The 26,541-nt window shown below is 36.4% G+C and overlaps 1 protein-coding gene across 1 annotated transcript in view; it reads left to right on the forward strand.

Annotated features, from left to right (window-relative positions):
- The window catches only part of FOCAD (focadhesin), a 321,816-nt gene that overhangs the window by 182,850 nt on the left and 112,425 nt on the right, over nt 1-26,541 (forward strand). Inside the window, exons 16-18 of the mRNA XM_054583210.1 lie at nt 18,660-18,794; nt 23,981-24,031; nt 24,752-24,835. Of these exons, the coding sequence (XP_054439185.1) occupies nt 18,660-18,794; nt 23,981-24,031; nt 24,752-24,835 (270 nt within the window). The remainder of the gene's footprint in view (nt 1-18,659; nt 18,795-23,980; nt 24,032-24,751; nt 24,836-26,541) is intronic.

Consider the following 26,541-nt stretch of genomic DNA (forward strand, 5'->3'; position numbering starts at 1 on the left):
ATATTACATGCCAGCAATGGTATAGAGTTTCCATTTTTTCCATATTCTAACCAACATTTGTTATTGTCTTTTTTCTTTATTATAGACATCCTTATTGAGTAGGAAGTGGTATCTCATTGTGGTTTTGATTTGGAGTTTCCTGATTATTTATGGTGTTGAGCATCTTGTCATGTGCTTCTTGGCAGATTATATTATTTACAATATTTTATACTGAGATTAGAATTATCTCTGGCAGATCGTTTTTAGTACATGAAGGTTCAAAGGTTATCGAGCTTAAAAATGTTACACATTAAAAAAAAATAAGTACCATTGTTCCAAATAGTCTTATTTGCCTAGTATTTTTCTTTCTATAGCTCATGTCTATAACATAAATAAGTGTACATATATGTTGGTGTGCTAAAAATTTGGTGTCAGTAGAGATATACAAACAAGCATGTTTATAGGTCACTGGTCTAGAATATGTTTTTGTGGAACTTAGGCTAAGATGTCTTTCAAAGATGTCATACAAACAATCATTATGAAGAGGTCTGCTTATGGTGACTTTTTCTTGGATTTTGTTTTATTAGATAATATAGAAATATTTTGAAGGAATAAGGACCTGACTCTAAAGAATCTAAGATATGTCATTTATTTAGAGAAACTGTCTTTACATGGATAATTTAGAAGTGAGCATCATTATGCAACAACCCTCAAAACAAGGAGAAAAACAGCTTTTTGTTTCTTGCATACTTGTGACCAAAGCACAACACTAAGTGTATGACATAGATTATTTCATTTAATTATCATAACATCTCTGTGAGTTAGTGGTATTGTCCTTTTTTTAATATCTGATAAGCTAAGACCCACAGAGTATAAGTGACTTTCCTAAGGGTATGGCACTGAGGAAGAGTCAGAGTTGGGCTGTAAATACAAGGCTAATTCTTTGCCCTTTTCTCTATAGTATATGTGTGATGTAATTAGTTATTCCTCTCTCTTCCCATCCCTTACTCTCTTACCCTTACCCCAAAGGGGAGAAGGTGGGAAAGATACAGCCACTGGTACTTGATAAATAAAAGATGGTGCAGAAGAATGCCTTAGAGATTTAGAGAGCAGGAGAAACAGCATTTAGCAGTGGAAAACTTAAGAACCACCTAGGATTGGTTAGGGTTTAGGATCCGCAGTTGGAGAGCAGTTTAAAGAGGGACTTGCTTCCAAGGTACACGTGAAAGGCACCCTTGCCCCAGGCATGACAACCTACTTACTGAATCAACCCTATGGAGGAAAGGGTAAACTGACAGTTTTTACTTAAATTTATTCATTCAACTTCAATTTTTGTGCTTACAGTGAACCAAGGAATTGTTAGATCCTGGAGCTATAATAATGTAAAGGACAGACATAGTTCTTACCCTCAGAAACTTTCACTCTAAGTCGGGGACCTGGAGCAATTTGACATTTAACCATTCTTGGTTCACGTAACCTATTTGCAGTTATGATACATCCTACAAAGCATGAGTGTAAGTTGCTTTAGAAGTTTGGTGAATTTAAACTAATTTGAGAAATAAAATTCATTTTTAGTGGGGTATTTCATAGCTCTTAAGTTAATAATGAAATTTGAGCAATACCTGTTTCACCTTTTTGAAATTTCCTTATCCCTTAGGTTTGTGTATCTCCCTCTTTGCCCCACAGCATCCTTTTAATATTTGAGCATTGACTAACTAGTAAGTTAAGTAGATGTTTTTTCCATGTTTATGTTCCTGTGAGCTATTTTGGGGACACAATAAGCTCCTTTTATTTCCTTCTGTCCTAGTTCTTAACAGAAGGGTTGGCCTATTATGAGATTTTAATTCTGCCTTACTTATGAAACATTCTTGAATAGTTGAGGAAAATTTTGATTTCACATTTTCTGTCCATTGTATAAATGAATCTTTTTAGAAAATGCATATGGAGTTTTTAAAGTGTGTAGGGTTTTTTGTTTTTTTGTTTTTTGTTTGTTGTTAAAAAAATCAGAAAATTTGGATAAAGTTTGAAACAAAAAATTACCCATGATGTCACTATCCAGACATAACTCTAAACAATTAGCCATATATAATTTTGTATCTTTTTCTGTACATACATGATGTTTATAGATATTTTTAAAATTGAGATTGTACCAACCATATTGTTTAGCCTAACCTGATTTTTGTCTTTTTCCCTCTTCATATATTATGCACATCTTTTGTTGGCAGTATGTATAGAAGTATTTTTAATGACAACATAGTATTTTATTGTATGTTACATGTATCATACTTCTATCAATATTTTATTGATGAGTATTTTGTTTTCCATTTTTTTACTGTTATCTACAATATTACAGTGAAAATCCCTAGAGCTAAACTTTAGCATACATCTCTTCTTTTCTTAGGGTAAATACTGAGAAATGGAATTGCTAGCCCAAGGGTATATAATATCCATAAAGATTTCTCCCTTTTGAACTCCTGTTTTCATGATATGGGAGTGCTGCTTTCCCCATATTGTTTTCTACATAGCAGATATGTTTTTCATATGTGTCCTAATATTTGGGGAAACAGGGTTGACAATTGTAACTAAATTCTTTATTCTGTATTTCCTAAATGTGAGTCCTGTGCAAATGCTAATGTGGTAACAGTTACCTAAGAATTAACTATATGATACATTGAAATAAATGAGAAATACAAGGAAATCTCAAACTATTATTACTGTTATTATTATTACTTATTGCAATAGAAATTTACATTTACTTTCTTGTTGTATGGGGTGGGGAGTGGTGGGAAGGCCCCAGACCTCCTCTGCACTCAAATAGACACTTACATTACCTTCAGAGATTCCAGGCTAGACTGGGGCTGTTCACTTGTTGTGTTTCAGCACTCTCTTCTCAGCCAGATAGATGCTTTCAAATCTTAATTATTTCTTTAATTATTGCAGTAAAAATGATGCAATAATTAATAAATAATAATACAAGAATAAACTCTTTCATGAACTCACAACTATAAACCTGCTTTGTCTCCTTGCCCATCCCCAGTTTGTGTTTTATGATGTGCCTTTTTAAGACACCTGCACCTGTGCTAGATTTCTCAGAGTTGAAACTCAAAAGCCACTGCAAAGAAATATATCCTCTTTATTCCTACTTGGAAATTCTGTCCAGTCTTGCCTTCTTTCCTACTCTGGAGGTTAGGCTGCATAGTCAAAGGGAACTCCCAAATATCCTTTATTTTTCTTTCTTAAAGCTTAAAATTAGCACCAAACTAGGTAGAAGCAGCCAACTTCCTGGTGCTTCTCTTTCCTTTCACTGGGCTGTATTAGCTTCAGCTCCAAACTGTTTTAGCAGCCAGAAGTTCACTACAAAGGAGTAAGGGTAAAAGAGCATGAAGGAGAAACAAGAGCTTAAAAATCTACATCTTCCACTTGGCCTGGGAGACTTCCACGAACAGTATTCTGGGAGTTTCATGGTGACTACAGTTGGCATTGTTGGATGAACCAGATGCCAAATGGACACCCCAGGTATCAGTGCTAATCACACCCCAGACAAGGTGTTGATTAAAGTACCCATGGAAGTTGAATTCCGATGAAGCACAACCCTCCTAGTGCTGAAAATGGATGGTTGTCCAATGTCTGATCTATCTTTGGAAAACTACCCAAGTTAAAGAAAAAACAGAATATAATCTTAACATTGATGCCAAGAGCAAACATTTGTTGAGTGCTTACCCTCTGCCAACTATTGTGTTAAGTCTTTTTGCAAGCATTTTCAGAGTAACCTTGTGAGGTTGGTGTTAACACTGTGATGACTAATTTTCTGTGTCAACTTGACCAGCCTAAGGGTTACCCAGATAGATGGTAAAACATTATTTCTGGGTGTGTCTGTGAGGATATTCGTGGCAGAGACCAGCATTTGATTCCATCGACTGAGCAAAGAGATCTGTCTGCCCTCACCAAAGTGGGTTGCATCATCTGATTCTTTGAAGGCCCAGATGGAACAAAAAGGCCAAGGAAGGGCAGACCTGGAACACCCATCTTCTCCTGCTTCAGACATCTGAGCTCCTGGTTCTTAGGCCTTCAGACGGTGGGATTTACCTCAGTGGCTCCCAAGGTTCTTAGGCCTTTGGATTTGGACTGAATCATACCATAGGCCTTCCTGGTTCTCCAGCTTGCTGCTGGCTGTTTATGGACTTGTTGGACTCTATAACTGCATAAGCCAAGCCCTCTGATAAGTCTCTTCTTAATTTTCCCTCTCTGTCTGTCTGTCTGTCTGTCTATCTGTCTATCTATCTATCTATCATCTATCTATCTAATTTCCTATTGGTTCTGCTTTTTGGAGAATCCTGACTAATACAAATACTACCCTAATTTGCTGGTAGCAAAATACCTGTTCCCCTGGTATTAAATAGGACCACACTGAATCTAAACTCTTTTTTTGTTTGTTTGTTTGTGAGAAGATTTATTGAGATAAAATTCACATACAATATAATCCATCCGTTTATAGTATGCAATTTGATGGATTTTAGTGTATTCATAGAGTTGCGCAGCCATCAACCACAGTCAATTTTAGAACACTTATGTTACTCCCTGAAAAGAAACTTCACACCCCTTAGCCATCACCCCACAGTGCCTCCGTTCTTCCCTCCGTCCCAGCCCTCTGTAGTTGAGAAGCTGCTTTCTGTCTCTAGATTTGCGTGTTTTCCATTTCATCTAAATGGAGTCATACAATACAGGGTGGAGCAAAAGTTGGTTTACAGTTGTTCATGTGGAAAATGATGAATAATTAATAAATAATAATACAAAAATAAACTCTTTCATGTACTCACAACTATAAACCTGCTTTGTCTCCTTGCCCATCCCCAGTTTGTGTTTTGTGACTGTCTTCTTTCACAAAGCCCAGTGTTTTCAAGGTTCATTCATGTTGTAGCAGCTTAAATCTAAACTCTTATGTTGCCACTGTCTTATTCTTTTCTTTGAGACCCTACAGGAAGCTCTTTAGTTTATCTGATCAGAATTTTTTCAGTTTTGTATTAGTATTATTTTCCTGGGATGTATTTACATATTGTATAGTTATCATCAGCCATATATTTAGTTGCTGTGGCAGGAATAGTTATAAATTGTTAGCTTATGCTTTGTGCAAGGAGGAACAATAATCGTGCCTGGCAATAAGTGTATATAGAAATCTTTGGAATTATATTAGGTTCCCCATGTATAGTAGGAGATGTTTGGCTCCATTTTATAAACTAAAAACATCTTTAGTAAACTTCCAAGTTTCCTTGAACAAATATCAAGCTAGGTGTGTGGATAAAGAAAACATAACTGTCAGTTTTTACAAAGGAATAACCACTTTGCTAAGTGTCATTTTAAAAAAACACTAATTTTGGGTGACATAAGAAAATAAACCTGTAACTAAGCTGCAGGAAAGCAGGAGAATTAAAAAAAAAATTTAATTATAGGAAAATGACTAAGTCTGATATTCATAAAATGAGCATATATTTCTTTTAAAATATGACTCAAATATTTACTTAGGAGGAAAGTCAGAAGTTAGGACTGAGGAAAAGAAGGTTAAAAATCACCTAGAACAAAATAAAACAAAACAGGACCACACTATGATCTTTTTTCATAGTTTATTTTTTGTTGTATTTTTGCCATTACCATTTATCCCCCAACTTTTTGTGACCTGTTTTTCAGCCAGCATTTTATCATGGGTGCCATGTCATGTCAACAATCTACTGACATCTTAATTGCATGAGCACATGTCTATAATGTAGTTAATAAATTTCCTATTGTGGGATGCTTAAATTGTTTTCTGTTTTCATATTTTTTTCACATTATAAACCACACTGTGATAAATGCTTTCAAATCTTAACCATCGCAAGGACCTTTATTATTTAGCAGGTTTGCATTTCTGATACAAGTGGATAGTTAGGTTTGGACAGATTTTGGGGGTGAGGAAAACATTACTTTTCTATATTCTTAGTTTTTTATAATAAAGAGATTTCAACAGAAAGTGGTTTGTTTATGTTTTAATTTGGATGAAAAATAAAGGCTCTTATTGGCAAAGCCAATGGTTTTCCCAACTTTCTTAACTTCCCTGGAGTATAAAAAGTCATGGGAAGCTTTCCTTTCAAACATCTCCCTCCTCTCCTGGGCTCCAGGGCTCTAAACTTGTTTCTCCTAGTTCGCCAACATTTCTTTTAGGCACCCTTGCTACTCATCTTTTTAAATGGTTTTGAAGTTCAACAATTTCTTTTCTCCTCTTCTCCAGTAGTTGTGGTTTGCTTTTTTGAAAGGTCCCTTTACCATTGCTATAGTATTGATATTTTTCTGGGTCTGATGTAGCTACTCAATTGCAATGTAGAGTTCTGAGAATACTTTAAAAAGACATTAATTGCTCACTTAGAGTTGTGGGGTTTGTTTTTTACATATACAGTAATTTGAATTTCTGACCTCCTTAGTATTTACTTAGAAATGATTTCGGTTTATTGTTTCTCGGGAGACTTGGGTCCAGGGAGTTAGCATCAACAATTTGCAATGAACAATTCTTTAAAGCCACAGTCTACAAACTGGAGTACATGGGCAAATTTGAAGACTGTCTTAGGGAGAGGTAAACATTATTAGTTTTAAGTGACTGTATTTTCAGAGCTTCAACTTCACTGCCAGCTCTTCACTAGCTTTTATCTGAGATCATGCTATTTCTGCTTCCCCAACTCTCCTTTCTACTTTATAAGAGGAAGGTAGATCACTACTATTGTAAATATTTCTTATGTCATTGCTCTGAGGACTAAAACCTTCAAGGCCTCAAACAAAGAGACAAACCACAATGTTGATTTTGGCAAAGCATTTTTTAATCAAGTTGCCACCTCTCTCTTTCACACAAGCCATGCTTTTTCTGAGTTAATTTTTATGTTTAGTGATTATTTATCAATATTTGCTATATATTTATGTTGTTTTAATCAACAGCTGCTTCCATAATACAGAGTTAAGTTGTTGTGGCAGAGTTAAGGAGCTGTGACAGAGACTGTTCCACAAAGTCTAAAATACTAATCAACAAAACAAACAAGCAAGGAAAATATAACCAGCAACATAGAAAGAAAAGAGAAACCAACAGTAACGAGAGGGAAGGAGGGACGAGGGTGATGGGGAAAAGAAGGGGAAGGGTCAAATCAAGGAACAAGTGTAAAGGACCCATGGACAGAGCCAAAGCAGGGAAGGATTGAGGGTGGGAGGTGGGGGTGGGTGGGGCAGGGGAAAGTGGTGGTGGGGAAATGGAGACAAATGTATTTGAACAATAATAAATAAATTAAATAAGATACTAAGTCTGGCCCTTGGTAGGAAGAGCACCTAGCCGTGTTCCAGTCATTGGTGGGGCAATTAGCATCATTCATCCATTCAACAAATGTGTTATGAGGGGCTAGCCTTTACATGCCAAACACTGTACTAGATGCTGCATGCGTGCGGATGGGAAAACTTGGTATATACTTGTGCAAACCTCGTTTGGGGGAACGATTTTTGTAGTAATTCGCTGGCTTTTGGTCACTAAAGAACAAAGTAATTCCTAAAGAAGGCCTGCTAAATTGTTCTTTTCTCTTGAACTTGTAAATTACAGGTTTTGCCTTTAGTTTTTATTTTCTTAATCAGGAGCTTATTTGTCCATAAAGGGGTCACAAGAATGTTTTCTTCTTGTTAGGGAGTTGTAGGTAGATCTGTATAAGCCTTTGAGGGCCAAGAGACTGATCTTCACTATTGTTATCCACAAAGAATTCATCAGTTCTATTATTCTAAAATCTGTGGATACATAGAGTGGCTGGAGGAGTGTAGAAGAATTATTGTCAGTGAACATGTAATCAAGTTAAGTTTCAGTAACTGTCTACATTAGTTACTTAGAAATGTATTCATGAAACTCCATAGTTTAAAGTGGACTGAACTCAATCGCTATTCCTCAAAGATTCATCTTTGCAGTTTCAAATTGCTCTCTGAAGTGTTTTTTAGAGCCTCTAAAGTGACTGCTTAATTCATCAATTATTTTTGGTACACTGCATGTTGATTTTTCAATATGAAATGACACTAAACTTGTATTTCTCAGTCTCTTTCTACAATGCAGTCATATAGTCCCTAAAGCTTTTTAAAAAATTTAGGTGGATGATATTTTATGCTTGCTGCTGGTGGATACTCAGTTGGCTTTGCTTTTAATTTTGGATCTGCTGAACAACTTTCTGGCAGTTGGGATTGTTGGGGGAAGGGTTAAGCTATTTTGATTGAATTTCTATTTTTTTCTTATTACTTTGGAGTTTAACCTCTGCTTATCTGAATAGAGGAAGGAGATTGGGAGGGGGGATAAAGCACTAATCATTTTCTTGTGAAAGGACATTTCTGACACATTCTTACTGAGAGTTTGCTATTTTATGCCAGAATGTTCAACATGAAATAGGTAATTAATCCAGGCAGAATCTAGCAAAACTGAAAAGTGAATGTCCCTGCAGGGAGCTCTTTGTGTCATTCTTTCTGTTCCTGCAGAGAAATCAATGGAGTTTGCGTTGAAAGATATTGTTCCCTATAGGGAGGTATCTCAGGGAAGCTGCAACTTCTCACATGGTGGAATAAAAGAGAAAAGTAAAATCTCTGGCCACTGAGTAGTGAGTCCTGCAGGTGACTGGATAGTCTAGATAAGTATGTTTAATAAATGCCTCTCTGTTTTTAATTATGTCACTTATGCAGTTCTAAGCCTCTTGTATTCAGGTATTAGAATTACAACTCTGCACTGCAAATTGCTAGACAATTCTTCAGAAACACAAAATAATTTGAAAGGTCTCTGATGTCTCTCTTTATGAAATGGCATAGTGATGTTAGGGATTCTTAATATGAAGTAGCTTTACCACATCAAGTACAAATATTTTATATTGGCTAAGGCACAGTTTGGGATTTAGATATGTGTCTTTATGACAGAAGTCGAGCAATTCTAACAGAAAATCATCAGAATTACTGTCCTTTAGATTATAAAGGACCTGAAAAGGCAAACTCTATATTTATTCCTATTATTTTCTATAGCATTGCCTTTATAATAAACTCATCTCAGACATAAAAGACTGAAATTGCTTAAATAAACCTATGCTAGTCATTTTTTATACCTGTAACCTTTAGCCCCATATTATCAGGATAAGAAAGAATGTTATTTTTCCCATTGTTTCTGCTCCATTGATTGTGTCTCCTTAAACTCCCTCTTATCCCCTGTTTTGATAACAGAAGCATCCTGTTTTGTGAATTGTGTGCCTTGAATTAGCTCAGAGGGCTTCACTGCATGAGGATGACTTTAGTCCTTTAATTGTGAAGGCAGTTTCTTTTACCTTCACTATGAAAAGGGCAAATAAGGCAGTTTTCATAGCCTAAAGGTTTTTGTAAAGCTTTCCCCCCAGTTGGAATACAATATCAGAACAAAAGGAGTAGGCTATTTGCAGGAATTGCTAGAAATAGCTTTTGGAAGTAAAATTGGAAGACCTGTTCCTCTGTGAAGGAACAAAGTCACTCTCATAGCACAAGAATTAGAAGCAAAGGCTCTGATTCTTTTGGGATTCATTATTTTTTCCATTGATTATAATAGCAATAGCCATTATTTACAGTGTATATAGCATGTTTGCATACAATTGTCTCAATATGGCCTATACTATTAACCTGGAGCTATACATAGAGCAGGTATTACTAGTATAGTGTTTTGCAGTGGGAGAAACAGATTGAAGTAGATTAATGACTTTGCCATAGTCACACAGCTACCAAATGGGAGAACCTGGGGTTTCCGACTCCGATCATGTACTCTCTCCAGTATACCACACTGCACAGAGCCTTTTTAATCTGTGCTGTTTATTGTTGCTAAAATTCTTGGGAAAGAATAACATGAAAAAAGTATCATTCTCTGGGAGAAACAAAAATAGCAACAAAGTATGCATAATGTAAGCACTTAGAATGGGATGAATGCTTCCAAAACCTCATAGACAAACAAAGCAAGATGTTCTGAGTCATTTGTACATAAATATTCATAGGGTATATGTGCATTACACCTAGGTTATGTTCCTCCTATTTTATTTATTTATTTTTGCTTGTTTTGCCCTTACTGTTGAATGGCGGTTTTAGTATTATAGGCTACTAGTTTGCTCAGCATTTTTAAGACCTTACTGCATGACCTTTTTAATTTTGAAAAGTCTGTTGTTACTCTAAATTGTTCCTTTGTGTAGCCTTTATTTTCAAAGATTGTCTATTTGCTTTTGGTGGTTAACAGTCATAATGTATATAGATATAAACTTATTTTTATTTATCCTGTTTAGGACTTAGAGAATGAATGTCCTTCATTTATTTTGAAAACTTTCGGCTGTTATTTCTTTAAGAAGTAAATTTTTTCCTTATTCCTATTGTGTAACTTTTATTTTGAAATAACTTTAACTTACAGAAAAGTTTCAAAATGTATTACAGAGAGATGTATACATAGAATAGAGTATTATTTGACAGTTAAAAAGCATAAGTACAGGGTGGTTAGGGGGTGGAGGGACTGAGCCAAAAGGACAAAAGGACTCATAGACAGACAGAAGTGTGGTGATTGCTGGGGGGAGGAGGGTATAAGGGACTAAAAGATAAGATTAAAAAAATACAATAAAGATTAAATTAAAATGTTAAAAACATAGGCGGTTCCAGCCAAGACGGAGGCATAGGTAGATATGCTTCCCTTCCTTGCACAATCAGAAAGATACCAACCAATTTAAAAAACAAAAAACAACCAGAATTGCCAGAAAATCAAAATGCATTGAAGTCTGACAACCAAGGACTGAAAGAAGAAACATTCATCCAGGCTGGTAGGAGAGGCGGAGATGGGCAGCCACAGCTGAGAGGACACACAGCAAGGTGGCAGCTGGAGGACCCGGTGGTCTCACATTCACATGCAGGTAAACTGGGAGGAACAACTGAGGAGCAAGACAAAATGCGCAACCCAGGGTTCCAGCGTGGGAAACTAATGCCTCTAAACCTCTGCCTGTAAAAACCTGTGGGGTTGCAGTGGCGGGAGAAACTCCCAGTCTCACAGGAGAGTCCACTGAAGGGACTCACAGTGTCCTAGAACATAAACATACCCACCCACCCAGGAATCAGCACCAGAAAGGTGCAATTCACCTGTGGGTAGTGGGGGAGGTGACTGAAAGCCCAGCCAGGGCTGAGCAAGCAGTATTGTTCTCTCTCTTACCCCTCTCCTACATACACCATAACGCAGAAAAGTGGGTTGCCCTGCCCTGACAAATACCTAAGGCTCTACCCCTTACAACATAAGAGGTGCACCAAGATAAAGAAATATGGCCCAAATGAAAGAATGGATAAAAACTCCAGAAAAAGAACTAAGTAACGAGGAGATTGCCAACCTATCAGATGCAGAGTTCAAAACACTGGTAATCAGGATGCTCACAGAAATTATTAAGTACAGACACAAAATAGAGGAGGAAATGAAGGCTATGCAAAGTGAAATAAAGAAAAATATACAGGGAACCAACAGTGAAGGGAAGGAAACCGAGACTCAAATCAATGATTTAAAACAGAGTGAAGGAATAAACATTCAGCTGGAACAGAATGAAGAAAAAAGAATTCAGAAAAATGAGGAGAGGCTTAGGAACCTCTGGGACAACTTTAAATGTTACAACATCTGAATCATAGGGGTGCCAGGAAGGAGAAGAGGAAGAGCAAGAAATTGGAAACTTATTTCAAAAAATAGTGAAGGAGAACTTCCACAATCTGGTGAAGGAAATAGGCTTCCAGGAGATCCAGGAAGTTCAGAGAGTCCTAAAGATGTCGGACCCAAGGAGGAACACACCAACACACATCATAATTACATTATCCAAGATTAAAGATAAGGAAAGAATCTTAAAAGCAGCAAGAGACTAGGAGAGAGTTACCTACAAAGGAGTTCCCTTAAGACCAGCAGCTGATTTCTCAGAGAAACCTTGCAGGCAGGAAGGGACTGGCAAGAAGTATTCAAAGTCAGGAAAGGTGAGGACCTACACCCAAGATTACTCTATCCAGTAAAGTTGTCATTTAGAATGGAAGGGCAGATAAAGTGCTTCCCAGATAAGGTCAAGTTAAAGGAGTTCATCATCACCAAACCCTTATTATATGAAATGTTAAAGGGACTTACCTAAGAAAAAGAAGATCAAAACTACCAACAATAAAATGACAACAAACACAACTAGCAACAACTGAATCTAAAAACACAAAACCAAAATCAAACTGAGCAAACCACTAGAACAGGAACAGAATCACAGAAATGGAGATCACATGGAGGGGTTATCAGTGGGGAGGGAGAGAGGGGAGAATGGGGGAAAATGTACAGGGAATAAGAAGCATAACTGGTAGGCACAAAATAGACAGAGGGAGGTTAAGAATAGCAAAGGGAGAAGCCAGAGCACTTATATGTATGACCCAGGGACATGAACTAAGAGTGAGGGGAATAGTGGAGTGAGGCAGGGTACAGGGCGGAGGAGGATAAAGGGGAGAAAAAAATGGGACAACTATAATAGCATAATCAATAAAATATACTTTAAAAATGTTAAAAAATAAACTAAATAAAATTGATTTTTAGAGACAACGAGAGAGAAAGAAAAAGGCATATATACAGACACATGCTATGATATGAAGGACCCTTAAAAGCAATATGTTAATTGAAAAAAGCCAGTAAAAAAAAAGACCACATATTGTATTATTTTATTTATAGAGGAGGTGTAGAAAAAGCATATTTATACAAACAGAAAGTAGAATTATGAATGCCTAACATTGGGAATTTTGGGAGAAATGGGAAAGGACAAATGATTATAAGTCTTCCTTTCGGGGCGCTGAAAATGTTCTAAAGTTGATTGTGATTATGGTTGCAACAACTTTGTGAGTACATTGAAAACCACTGAGTTGTACTTTAAAGTATGTAAATTGTATGATATGTGATTTGTATCTCAAAAAACTTGTTTTTTAAAAAAAGAAAAAGAAAAATGACAGAGACTTCTTGACTTCTTATATATATTTTTTCATCCTGTTTTCCTTAAGGTTAATATCTTGCTTTCCTCATTGTAGCACAGTTATCAAAAATAAGAAATTAACATTGGTGCAATACTGTTGACTAGATTGTGGACTTTATTCAGATTTCACCAGATTTCCCACTGATGTCTTTTTACTGTGCCATGATCCAACATTGCATTTAGTTGCCATGTTTCCTAACTCTTCCAGTCTATGCCATTTTTCTTTCTTTCACGAGCTGGACACTTTTGAAAAGTCCTATTTATTTTGTAGAATTTCCTTTATTTTTTGGTGTGAAGATGGTTCCTTATGATTAGAGCGAGGCTATGCATTTCTATAATACTTTAGAATATTACAGAAATAACATGCCTTTCTCAGTGTGTCATTTCAGAGGCACATGATGTTGGTAAGTTTAATTACTGGTGATGTTAACCTTAATCACTTGGTTAAGGTGATGAATTTTTAGTTTTTCCACAGCAAAATTACTGGGGTTTTTTGTAATTAATAAATCTTTCACAGGTGAGGCTTTGAGACTATCTAATTGTCCTGTTTGTTCTCAAAGTTTTGCCCCATAATTTTAACATCAATCAGCACATCTTGCCTGCAACAATTATTCCTGTGATATCTGTCTAATGGTGATTTTTTTTTCTTTCTTTCATTGATTCTACATTTAGTAGTTAGAATTCTTCTATAAGGAAGAGCTGTTCCTTTCATTCATTCATTCATTCATTCATTCATTCGTTAACTCATTATTTACTCATCAGTTATTTATACTAGTGTCAACTCATGGATATTTATTTGGCCATTTGGAACTCTTTCAAATTGGCTCCTATGCCCTTTCAACAAGACCACACCCATTTGTGGGCACCTCCTTACTTTGTGGTACCAGAAGGCGCTCCAGACTTAAGTTATAGTTTACCCATCCCAGCCCTGGAATCAACCACTTCGCCACGGGCCATTCTAAAATTAAACTTTGTTAGAAACTCTTGGTAAACATAAGAAAGGCACTTCAGTCAATGTCACCTGACTTTGAACTTTAAAAAAATGTTTTATAAATTTTCATTGGATGACTGTATGTTTCACTTGTAGAGATTCCATTTGGTTCTTTTCCAGATTTCTCTTTTCCATCATGCCCTATTCTTTTACTTGGATTTTAATGTGTTGTCTCTCACCTTTAGTTCATTTAGGTGTTTTTGTGGTATTTTCTACTTGCTCTGTTATTTGAAGGTAATTGATGTTTAATCCTGTTGCTTATTTTTGCTGATTCTCACTCATGTTGGACTCATGCATCATTCCATGTTTTAAAATTTTTCTTTTGCTGTGCCCTTATTTTTAGAGGGGCTTATTTTATTTTTCTGTGTGAATCATTTGGGTTATGTGTTTTGGGAGTGCTCTTGGAGAGTGGTCCAGGTTAACCCTAGCCCATAACATTTTTTATATTAATTTCTCAGCTCAGTGGTTTCTAGTTCAACCATCACACTGAAGGTACTGCCCTTCAAGGGTGCTGGTTTTATGTGGGATTCTCAGTTCCAACTCCTGCCTTATAGGCTAACGGCTTTAACTCCTCTTCCTGTGTGGACATTTAAACACAAGGTATTATGTTATGGAAACTGATGAATTCCTTACAATAACTCAATTCAGGTATTTCCCTCTTTGTTTTTAGCTCTGGGTGATAACCTTCCCTCCTTTTTTTCCTTTTCAGCTCAGCTATATCTATGTAGAATTTTCTTCTTTATCAATCATTTCAGGTATGCCCCATCATATTGCTGGAACCAGAAGTCAATCTGTCTTTGGAAAACAAACAGGTTATTGAGTAATGTGAAAAACAGAGCAGAACAAGCCAGCAAAGGCCAGGATCTTAAGCCTGACTCATCTGGTATAATTTGACAGATCTCACAGGTCTAAAGGCTGGTGGATCAAGGAGATTGACATAACGAGAGGGTACCAGGTTCAATCCAAGGGGTTCTCAGGGCCAGGAGATCTAGTGAGGAATAGCCCAGGTTGGGGAAGGTCAGAGAAAGCAGCCTTCTTTACTGGAGGCCCCCTGTTCCTGCTTACACATGGGTAAGCCTGGATTTGCAAATATTCTCTGTAGGTATTCCTTGCTTTGTGCACAAGGCCACCATTTATGGCTGGGTTCCAGAATATTTTCTCCTAGCCCGTATGTAGAGTACCATTTCAGTCATTAGTTTGCAAATGTTCTAGGAAAAAGACTTTTAAAAAAATTGTAAACTTTTGAAAATAGTTGGAGTGTGTAGCCTCATTCCCCATCCACCACCTATGGAAAGGACAGGACCTGTTTTGTGCTCCTGTAATGGATGGCCAGAGAACTTTTTGCTGATCGGCAAAGCGCATCAGAATGTCTGTGAGACCATATTTCCTCCTTGTATTTTGATTTATAGAAACATTTGAGTGACAGAGCTGTTGTTGATCAATCTCACATCTGAGTTATAGTCCTTTTTTTCTGTTGCCTGCGGGATATTTCTATCTGGGTATCTAACAACTAAAATTAAATGTATCTCAGGTGGAACTTTTCAGCCCCTATCTTCTGCAAATATGCTCTTTTTTCCAGTTTCCCCTCCTTTTTAAATGTAACCCTTTATTCACCCAGGTCTCTAGGCCCATGCTATCCAACTTTCCAATTCATTCTCCAAGTCCTTTTAACTATTTTAATCTCTACTTCAGATTTACCATTCCTCAAGTTTCAGTATCATCAGTAGTTAAGAACTAATAATCTGTTACATACTAAGTACTGTGCTAGGTAGTGGGGATGAGAACTGTAAGACATGATGATTGTTTTTCAAGAATTTAATATACAGTTGAGACAATTTACATTCATAAAAATAGTGAATAATACTAGACAGTATATAATTAAATGCTAAATTGGGTGACATAAAGTTATTGGAGGAAAGAAAGCAATAAAATGAGAGCTTGAATTGTAAGGAAAAAAACTTAATTGTGTAAGTTGGGATTTGAACAGGGTCTTGAAACAACATAGATTGGAATTGGATAGGCATTTAAAGTGAGGAAAAGGCATGGACAATTAGTGACTATGTTGAGCATACAAGTTTTAGAAAATTTTGAGGCTGTTAATGTGCTAGGAATTAGTGAGAGATAGAAATTAGAGAGAGAGAGGTAGACGACTGCTTTAACTTTGGCTATAACTCTACTGGATGGATCTTTCAAAAGTAGCATTTTAATGTTATTTATTCCCCAATTCAGAAATTTCTAGAAGCGGCCTTTTTTTTTTTAAACATCAATTTGTTCCACTTTTTTAAAAAAAGATTTTTGTGTATTTATTTTTAGACAGAGAGGAAGGGAGGGAGAAAGAGAGGGAGAGAAACAGCAATGTGTGGTTGCCTCTCATGCACCCCGTAGTGGGAACCTGACCCTCAACCCAGGCATGTGCCCTGACTGGGAATCAAACTGGCAACCCTTTGGTTCTCAGGCCAGCGCTCAATCCACTGAGCCACACCAGCTAGGGTTCCCTTTTCTTTTTGTTTCTGGAACAAACTGCTTTGGTATTCCAGATAATCTCTGACCCATGAGGCTTTCCTTGCTGGTACTCATGCTTTTTGTGCCTACGACATGCTCTTTTTTGTGTGTTTTGACTTAAGTTTTCCATTTCCTGGTAGATTGTCTGCTCATCTCTGTTCGTTCTTTCTTCAAGTCCCATCTCAAGATTAACTGCCTCTTGCCCTGGCCAGGTGGTTAGTTGGTTGAAGTGTCATCTGCACATCAAAATGTTGCAGGTTTGATTCCCAGTCAGGCAAGGCACATGCTTAGGTTGCAATCTGGGCATGTATGGGAGGCACCAATGGATGTTTCTCTCTCACTTCAGTGTTTCTCATTCTGATTGATGTTTTTCTCTTTCTTCCCTTCTGCCCCCAAAAAAGACAATAAACATCCTCAGGTGAGGATTTAAAACAATATTTAAAAAATGAAAAGACTAACTGCCTCTTAATACCCTCTGTGATGACTCCTACCTACTGTTACCTTTCTTCCCTAGATTCATCTTGAAAATACTTTCTGTTGAACACTGTTCAAAATCTTATAACTTCTGTTTTTTGATAATTTAGACTTACATACACTTCTCTTTTTTTCAGGAGGTGCTAAGTTCTTTGAAGGGTTAAGTTATATTTTATACTTTTTTGTTTCTCTTAGGACGGTATACTAACTACTCTGGGTGCACACTCAATGTTGAATAGAAAGTATTTAAGGAATTTTCTTTAAATTTCAAATACTGATGATTTGTAATATTAGAGCTACTTCTTTGTATAAATGTGCCTGCTGTCATGCCTGGCACATAATACTGCCTTTGTTTTGTAAATGTTATTGGAATCCAGATTTGTACTGGATCCCAAGTCAAAGAACATTTTTCTACTGTTTCATGGAAAGTAGAAAATAAGAGCAACAGCACTAAATCCAAGTTTTCTAAGATACTTTCTTCTGTCCTCTCCTTTGAGCCTCTCCTTAATCTGTGTCCTTAAGTATATATTATTCATTTATCTTTGACATCTTTTCACTGACTACCTCCTGTAGCTTTACTAAATAATTTATGTGTATAAATGGAGATAAATTGTGTGTGTTAATTCAAGCCTAAGAGAAGAGATTGGAGTATTTTAGAAAGATTAATCCTTGTTAAACTCTATCTAATTGATCTGTGTTTGCACTGTTCCTGTCTGAGTTATAAAATTTTAATGAAATATCTATTGGAATTGAACTTAAGACATTTGAATATCCATAATGCCAGATATTAAAATGAACTAAGAACACTTGGCTTAAGGAAATTGAGCTTAAACATTTTGACTGGGCTTTAGTTTTTATTTTATCACTTAAAAACCTCTTGAAAAATCTGAGATGACTTTTAAAACAGTCTTAAATTATTATTTTTAAGAATATAAGCATCCTCCTACCTTCTTTATATACATGTAAGGTGATCTGAGAATGTTCAATTTATATGTATGTATGTGTGTGTGTGTATGTGTGTGTGTGTGTGTGTATATATATATATAAATGTATATAAACATCCTAATTTTTTGAGTAGTGTCATAGTTTCAGCAGGGCTGAAAAACTGCAAGAACTCTGGATACCTGGCTTTAGAAATGTCCTAGCATTATCTTACTCTTCTTTGCTTCAGAGACTGGGTCTTTAATAATGAATGTTGCTAATCTGGAATTTAATTTCATGTGTGTTCATGCATGTGAGAGAAAAATAGATCGCCCTCTCCATGGCCTCCCCCCCGCGGCCCCGGTTAACCAAGGTAGTAAGAAAGCAATTGTATGAGGCAGGCTGGGTCTTCTTCAGTCGTTTAAATAATTTCTTTTGAGGTAAATATATTACCAAATCTTAACAATATGAATGTTCTGTTCTTTTCTTAAGTTTTCTTATAATAAAAGATAGTGCCCTTTTCATGGGGATGTAAAGTACAGCACAGAGGGTATAGTCAATAACATTGTGATAATTGTATATGGTGCCAGGTGGGCACTAAACTTACTGGGGAATCACCTCTAAGTTACATAAATATCTAAGCACTATGCTCTAAACATTGAAATTAAAATAGTATTGAATGCCAACTGTAATTTAAAAATAAAACATTTTTTAAAAAGTATTCCTTACTAATGGCTTCATAGGATTTGGGATTTTCATTTGCTTCGCAGGTCGTTTGCATTCGCTCCACTTGGAATGCTCTCTCCCCGAAGCTGAGCTGTGACACGAGACCGCTCATTTTGAAGACCCTCAGTGAACTGTTTTCTCTGGTTCCTTCCTTAACAGTCAATACAGCTGAATATGAGGTATGCATTTGGAGCTCAATCAATTCTCTGTTTTTACATTGGAAAGACATGTTTTATAATAACTTTTGGAAAAAAAATATTTATAATTCCTTGCCAAAAATCATTTAGCACTTTTTATTCTGAGAATATTTTGTTATCTTTATGGACTTTTAGGAGTCAGAGGATATCTACTCTTACCAATTCTGTTTCTTTAAGACTTATTTGCATAAAGGATACCAAGTTTTTATTATTAGAGTGCAGTCAAGATTTGAAAAAGTCAATATATTAAAAATAGTGTTTCTAAAATAATAGAATTCATCAGGCCAACAGTTTAAATTCATTTTGTTGGTGTTTTAAGTTCTAAAAAAATGTACAAAGACTTTAATAAAAGCAGGACAGATTCTCGCATTGTCATGTATTGTCATTTTGTTCCTAGCTTTGTCACAGAGATTTGACTTTTGCATGTTAGTTCCCATTTTCCATATGCATCTGTCTTCTTCATCTATACTCTTCAATGAGGATTGTTATATACCACTCCATCTTAGAAGAGGAAAACAGTTTTATGAATGACCCTGAGTTTGTCATTGTAATGAATTGAAATACTTGGTGAAAGATGCTTCACTATAAGATTCATAGATTCCTGTGTAACATTTTCTTCATTAACTCTTCTTTGAGTGAAATAGAGAGGGTGGTGAATTTACTTATGCTGCTTCTTTTATAGCCATACACCCTTCCATGTGCAGCTTTTTTCCTTTTCCTCAAAGAGCAGCAAATGATTTTCACTGCAAGTCTTGGTGGACTTGTAGTTTGATTCACAAACTTTGATAAACTGTCCTCCCATCGTATTCCAATAATAATACCTTCCATGTTTTAGATCACATGATAAGATAGAATTATAGGATAATATTTCCTGTCTTTCTAAATACCCACCATGAATAAAATCAAATTTGTTCTTACTGAGTATGCAGCAGCTAGCGCAGTGACTGGCACATAATATATGCTCAGTAAGCAGTTGTTGAATGCATGATTGAAACCAATACAGGATATTGTGAGTTTATTCTCACATCTCAACTTTTGTTTTACAGTATTAAAGAAAGAATCAGTTTGGGACTCCTAGAGTACATAGCTGACAAACAACCTTTTTTTATGGCTACTATTCACTGGTACATACCAGACTTTATGTAGTTAGAAAGGCTGCCAGGCTACTGAAAAGGAGCTAAGACTAAAAATCAAAGTAAGGGCAAGTTGTGTATATTTATTTTCTGTTTTCAAGGACTGAATTTATATACCTTTATTTTGCTTGTACTTTGAGTTATTCAGATTTTATTATCAGTTAATTTATGAAGTGATTTGTGTGTGGGTTTCTTATGTTTACTTAACCAATGGCTGTAAATTGTCTTTTGGATTAGATGGGGTTTTATTCTTCTTCAAATTTTACATTCTTTCCCACTGACATTTTATTTGGCTTACCTTCATGTTTGTATTCATATTAAGGTTCCTCTGTTTTTCATTTCATCCATCAGTTTCCTCCCAGGAAGGGTGATCACTCAGTGACCATGGTCCACATGGAAGCAGATGTAAAGAAATGTAAAGGGAGACCTATCTTCATCTGTCTCTGTTCCTCTCTTTCCCATCTCATTTCCCATCACCCCTCCCCTCATCCCTCCTTCCCTGTGTATGTTTAAATAATTTGTTTTCTCTTAACTGCTTAGAGTTTGTTTGGATTTAAGCCAGACTTGAAAAAAAAAATAATGTTCCCAAAGCATTTCATTGGTCATTGCTATCCCTGGTTACCTCAGTGCCTTGTGTTTACCTGAAATGAAGCCCATCCTCTTCATACCTAATCCATAAAGCCTTTTAGAATCTAGCCTCTCTTGTCTATCTCCTAAACTCTAGGAAAACTGAGCCACTTAGGATTTCCTTATCTGTCTCTAAAGTTCTCTGTTTCTTTTCCTTGTTAATGTTGTTCTTTGTGCCAAGAATCACTTTCTTTTTCATCTATAATTTTAAAATCTATATCAGGACATAAAGAATTGATTTAACTCATTCCATTCATTGAGAATTTTTTTGCAATCAAGAGTCTACTTCTCCAAAACTTCTTCATCTATACTGTTTTAAGAATGTTTATTTCTATTTTATACTGCAAGTATATACATACGTATATTATTTACCCCATTAAAAGCTTGTTGAAAATAGAGCCCATGTTTTGTTTTGTTTTTTTTTTTTTACATTTTTATTTTTTACTTTTTTATTGTTCAAATACATTTGCCTCCATCTTTCCGGCACCACTTTCCCCTGCCTCCCTCCCCCACCTCCCTCCCTCAATCCTTTCCCCCTTCAGCTTTGTGCATGGGTCCTCCACACATGTTCCTTGACTTGACCCTTCCTTTCCCTTTCCCCTCCCCCCTTCCCTCTTGATTCTGTTGGTTTCTTTTTTCTTTCAATGTGGCCGGTTATATTTTCCTTGCTTGTTTGTTTTGTTGATTAGGTTCCACTTAAAGGTGAAATCATATGGTATTTGTCTTTCACCCCCTGGCTTATTTCACTTAGCATAATGCTCTCCAGTTCCATCCATGCTGTCACGAAGGATAGTAGCTCCTTTTTTTCTGCTGCATAGTATTCCATTGTGCAAATGTACCATAGTTTTTTGATCCACTCATTTACTGATGGGCACTTAGGTTGCTTCCAGCACTTGGCTATTATAAATTGTGCTGCTATGAACATTGAGATGCATAGGTTCTTTTTAATTGGTGTTTTGGAGTTCTTAAGGTATAATCCCAGCAGTGGAATCGCTGGGTCAAAAGACAGTTCCATTTTTAGCTTTTTGAGGAAATTCCAAATTCTTTTCCACAGTGGCTGCACCAGTCTGCATTCCCACCAACAATGTACTAGGGTTCCCTTTTCTCCATAGCCTAGTCAACACTTGTTGTTTATTGATTTGTTTATGATGGCTATTCTGACTGGTGTGAAGTGGTATCTCATTGTGGTTTTAATTTGCATTTCTCTGACGGCTAGAGATGCTGAGCATCCTTTCATATGTCTCTGGGCCCTGTGTATGTCCTCCTTGGAGAACTGTCTGTCCAGGTCCTTTGCCCATTTTTTAATTGGATTGTTTGTCTTTTTGGAGTGGAGTCATGAGAGTTTTTTATATATTTTGGAGATCAAGCCCCTATCTGTTGTATCATTGGCAAATCTGTTTTCCCATACGGTTGGCTCCCTTTTCATTTTGCTGATGTTTTCTTTTGCCGTGCAGAAGCTTCTTATTTTGATGAGGTCTTACTTGTTTATTCTTTCCTTTATGTCCCTTGCTTTAGGGGACATATCAGTGAAAATATTGCTGCGTGGTATATCTGAGAGTTTCTTGCCTGTGTTCTCCTCTAGGATGTTTGTGGTGTTGAGACTTATATTTAAGTCTTTTATCCATTTTGAGTTTATTTTTGTGTATGTTGTCAGTTGATGGTCAAATTTCAGTTTTTTGCATGTAGCCGTCTAGCTCTCCCAACACCATTTGTTGAAGAGGCTATTTTTACTCCAACTTATGCTTCTGCCCCCTTTGTCAAATATTAATTGGCAATAGAGACATGAGTTTATTTCTGCACTTTCTATTCTGTTCCACTGATCTATGTGTCTGTTGTTGTGCCAGTACCAGACTGTTTTGATTACAGTGACCTTAGAGTCCAGGTTTCTATTAGCGTATTTTCTGAATTGCTTTACAAAATGCTGGTACATTTATCCATTGACTTAGAATATATTTATTAAAATTATACTAGACCTTAGAGATACTAATAAATAATAATTGATACTGTTTTAAAGTACCAATTATATTGGTACTCAGCTTTGTCTGGTATGGCTCCGTTGGTTGGAGCATCATCCCATACATCAAAAGGTTGGAAGATCGATTCCTGGTCAGAGCACATACCTAGCTGCAGGTTGGATCTGCAGTTGGGGTGTGAATAGGAAGCAAGGAACTGATGTTTCTCTCTCACATCCATGTTCGTTCTTTGTGTCTCTCTCTCTCTTCCCCACCTTCCTCCTTTCTCCCCTTTCCCCCCTTTCCCCCTCTCTCCCTTCCTCTCTCTCTAAATTCAAAAAACATATTTACAAATTTAAAAAAATTTTAAAGTACCTATTATATATTTCCACCACTATTCTAGTTACTTTATACCAATTAGTTCTAATATCTGATAGGAAGGTATTATTTTTAATTTTATAGCTAAGGAATATTTTTACAAGGTCCATTCATTCATTAAACAAATATTTACTGAATGCTATGTGCCCAACAAATAACTTGGCCAACATGATTGTTTCTAAGTGAAAGCTGGTGTCTAAACCCAGGACTTTCTAGGTCTGTAGGCTATGTTTTTCTATTATACCATGATGTCAGTCTCTGCTTTCCAAAAGCTCAAAGATTGGTAAAGAAGGTAGACATAAGCAATAATAATTATAACATTTGATGAGTACAGTTTATCTGAGGGTTTTGAGAGTGTAGTGGTGGAAGTGAGCAGCATTCTTAGGAGAAATCTAAGGAAACCTTATTTAATTGGTGCTATTAGACTAGGATCTTGAAGAATTAATGAAATGTTGCTTCCCCCTGAAATTTGGAGAATAGCATATGGAAAGGCAAGTAGGTATAGAAGAATCTTATATAAATAGATGGACAAGAATTTAGAAGTTGGAAGGCAATTTTATGCATAATTATTTATTAATTATCATTTGAGAAACTGGGCTTTATGTTCTTTCTGTTCTGGGCTTTATGGTCTAGGCCTTTTAATGAAAATGACAGTCATTGCCCAGAGGCATCTGCAGTCTAGCAGGGAGTTAATTACACACAAGATGCTGAGGTGTGCCATGTGGCATGTGACTGCTTGGAGAGGAGAGTTCTCTCCTGGGTAGGGGATCAGGAACAGTGGCATGAAAGAGGGATGTGCGACATTTATACGAGGACTTGAGAGATCGGTAAGAAATGGTTAGGTTTCTAACTTTAATAACTTTAAAACCTCATTGTGTTTTAAATATTTGTATATTTAAGTGATGAGACTGATTCTGAGTATTTTCATTTTATGAATGATGGTTAAATACAGGTTAAGTCAATTACTAGTGGTATAAATTTTAAAGTGATTTAATTTCTACTATTTGCTAATGTAGATCGTTTTTTCTTGGTTTTATTTTTGCCTTAAAATTTTATTCTGATGTTTGTTGTTTTTCAGAATTTTAAAGTTCAAGTCCTCAGCTTCCTCTGGACCCACACCCAAAACACGGTACTGTCACAAGGGGTGTCAGTGAAACAGAACCAACCTGGGAAAGAGCTCTCCGATTCCTAGAATAGAGAATATTAATTCCCTTGAAATGATCGCTTCCTGATTTTAAGAGAATTGTGACTATTCATAAGTTTCCACTTTAAAAATTATTCTCAGTTTACTCTCATTAACAGTTTTTACCATGAAGTACACTTATTACTTTGTGAAGCTGACGTTTGTCTGAAGAGAAACTGTTGCCGTTGTCTTATATTTTTAATGGTCCTTCCCTTTTCCAGCTTTGTCTCTCCCCCACCAGCAAGCATATCAAACAAGGAAAAAGGCCCGTCCATTTTATAGATGTTGTTTCTAATTAAGAAGCATAGAGAAGTTCTACCTGGGTGATATTATACCTGACTCATGAGCGAAAGAGCTTAGTTTCCTAAAGGATAATTTTCCCTGTTAGTAGCTGGGGCATCAGAATCCACTTCCAGGCCTATCAGACTTTAAGCCTCACACAATTTTGACTAGGCTATGCTACCTCAAGGAGGCCTGGATGATTATGAGTTACTTTATGTTTAACATCCAAAGTAGAATAAAAAGTCAGTGCTTCTGATTTCTCTTCCCAGTACTGTTTTCTATTTTCAATTGGGACAGATAAAGCAAGTGAATACCGTTTCCAAATGGCTTCCTCTGGAGTTGGTGTTTAATATATGATTTTTAAAAATTTGTTTTACTGTTTAGGATCCAGTTGTAGCTAATGCTGCATATAAATCTCTGTCACACTTTAGCACTGGAGAGCACACCATTCTTCATCTGCCTGAACAGGTAGGCCTTTTTTTCACTGCTTTTTTCACTGGTAACTCTTTACTGCTCAGTTTTACAACTTTATTTGTATCTCCCTCCCCTCCCCCCTGCCCCCTTAGAATATTTATACCTGATGGATGTATGTATAACCCCAGATAGTCATCTATAAAAGATATGAATTTAGATTCATTATCTGCATAATCCGTAATGACCTTAGAATCATAGACAATGAATTTAAATTTCTTTGAAGCAGATGGAAGACACCTATGGTGCTAATGAAGCCTCCTTAAGGTGACAGGGTATACGACTGCACATCCGAGCCTGTGGCTTATTCCACAAGGCCTGCGCCGCTGTAGGAACCACTGTGCCAAGCTAGTGTGCCGTCTCGGACTTCAAATCTAAGCATGGCCTACACTGACTTAAGATTTTTACCACTTGTGCAGTCAAAGATCTCTATTTGTAGTATAGAATAGAGAGGCCATGTGTAAAAAATCTACTGTTTATCAGTTTAGTTTTAAGTGATGTGTAGGTGAGCACCAGAGAACTGAATGAAGAAAGTATTACTGTCTTTTAAGAATTAACACATAATGTGACATTATCTTAGTATTTAGACTAGACTAAAAATATGCAACCTTTTCTAGTATTTACTTAATATAACCATGTTTAAATTATTAGGTTTTGTCTGGAGTCCGAGTTCACATTTAGGTGTACTACTAATTCAAAGGCATTCAAATGCACAAATACCTTTAGAGTGAAAGGCAGACATTGTATTAGAAGTTATGTATAACATGATCCAGAATCTGTCCTGGAGGCCAAAAGGCAAGAAATTTTGGTGTGAATTTCTTGGGATCCTCAGGCATTAAAATGGCTTTGTTTTCTCGTCTAGATTGAGCTTATGTGGAGATTAGATGCCAGTGAGAACCAGGCAAACTTCTGTCTATTGAATTGAATAGGAACCTCCATATAAGGGGCACTGAAGGATAGGCTCTTATAAAACCAAGTCCTAAATAAGGCAGGATTTCCCATGTTATTGCAGACTCTCAAGATAGATTGGCTGCCTTGTCATGCAGTTATCACAAATAGGAAGCCTTAAGAAAAAGTGTTTTATGATTCATGAAATTAAAAAAGGTGGGACTTCAGACCATATTATTGTGACTAACAATACCCATAGCTACTGCTTTTTAAAAAAGTGTTTTTTTAATCCTCACCTGAAGACATTTTTTCATTGCTTTTTAGACAAAGAGGAAGGGAGAGAGAGAAATATCAAAGAGAAACATTGATTGGTTGCCTCCCAATCAATCCAGACAGGGAGTCGAACCCACAACTCTCTGGTTATGGGATAATATTCCAACCCAGGCACATGGCCAGGGCACAATACCCATAGTTTCTGGGAGGGAGGGAGGGAGGGAGAGAGGAAGGGAGGGAGGAGCTACATGTAAATTTGATGTGCAAATTCCTACAATAGCTGAAGCATCTTACTATTTTTAATAAGCAATTGCTAATTTATATCACAGCATAATTACTTTTATTTTTAGTGATTATTCTTGTAATATTCCAGCTGGAATAAATAGCTGTTATTAAACAACCTTCACGTTCACTTGACTATTTCACTTCTACCTCTTTAAATTGGTATGTTGTTATGTTTTGTTTTTTCCTACTTTAGGGTTATATCCAGTTTCTGATTATGGTTGCTAGCACTTATACTCAAATAAGAGCTATGCTCAGTC

This window comes from Pteronotus mesoamericanus, unplaced genomic scaffold, assembly GCF_021234165.1.
Source record: "Pteronotus mesoamericanus isolate MK-2021 breed Mesoamerican mustached bat unplaced genomic scaffold, CSHL_Meso_final contig_73, whole genome shotgun sequence".
Taxonomy (NCBI): domain Eukaryota; kingdom Metazoa; phylum Chordata; class Mammalia; order Chiroptera; family Mormoopidae; genus Pteronotus; species Pteronotus mesoamericanus.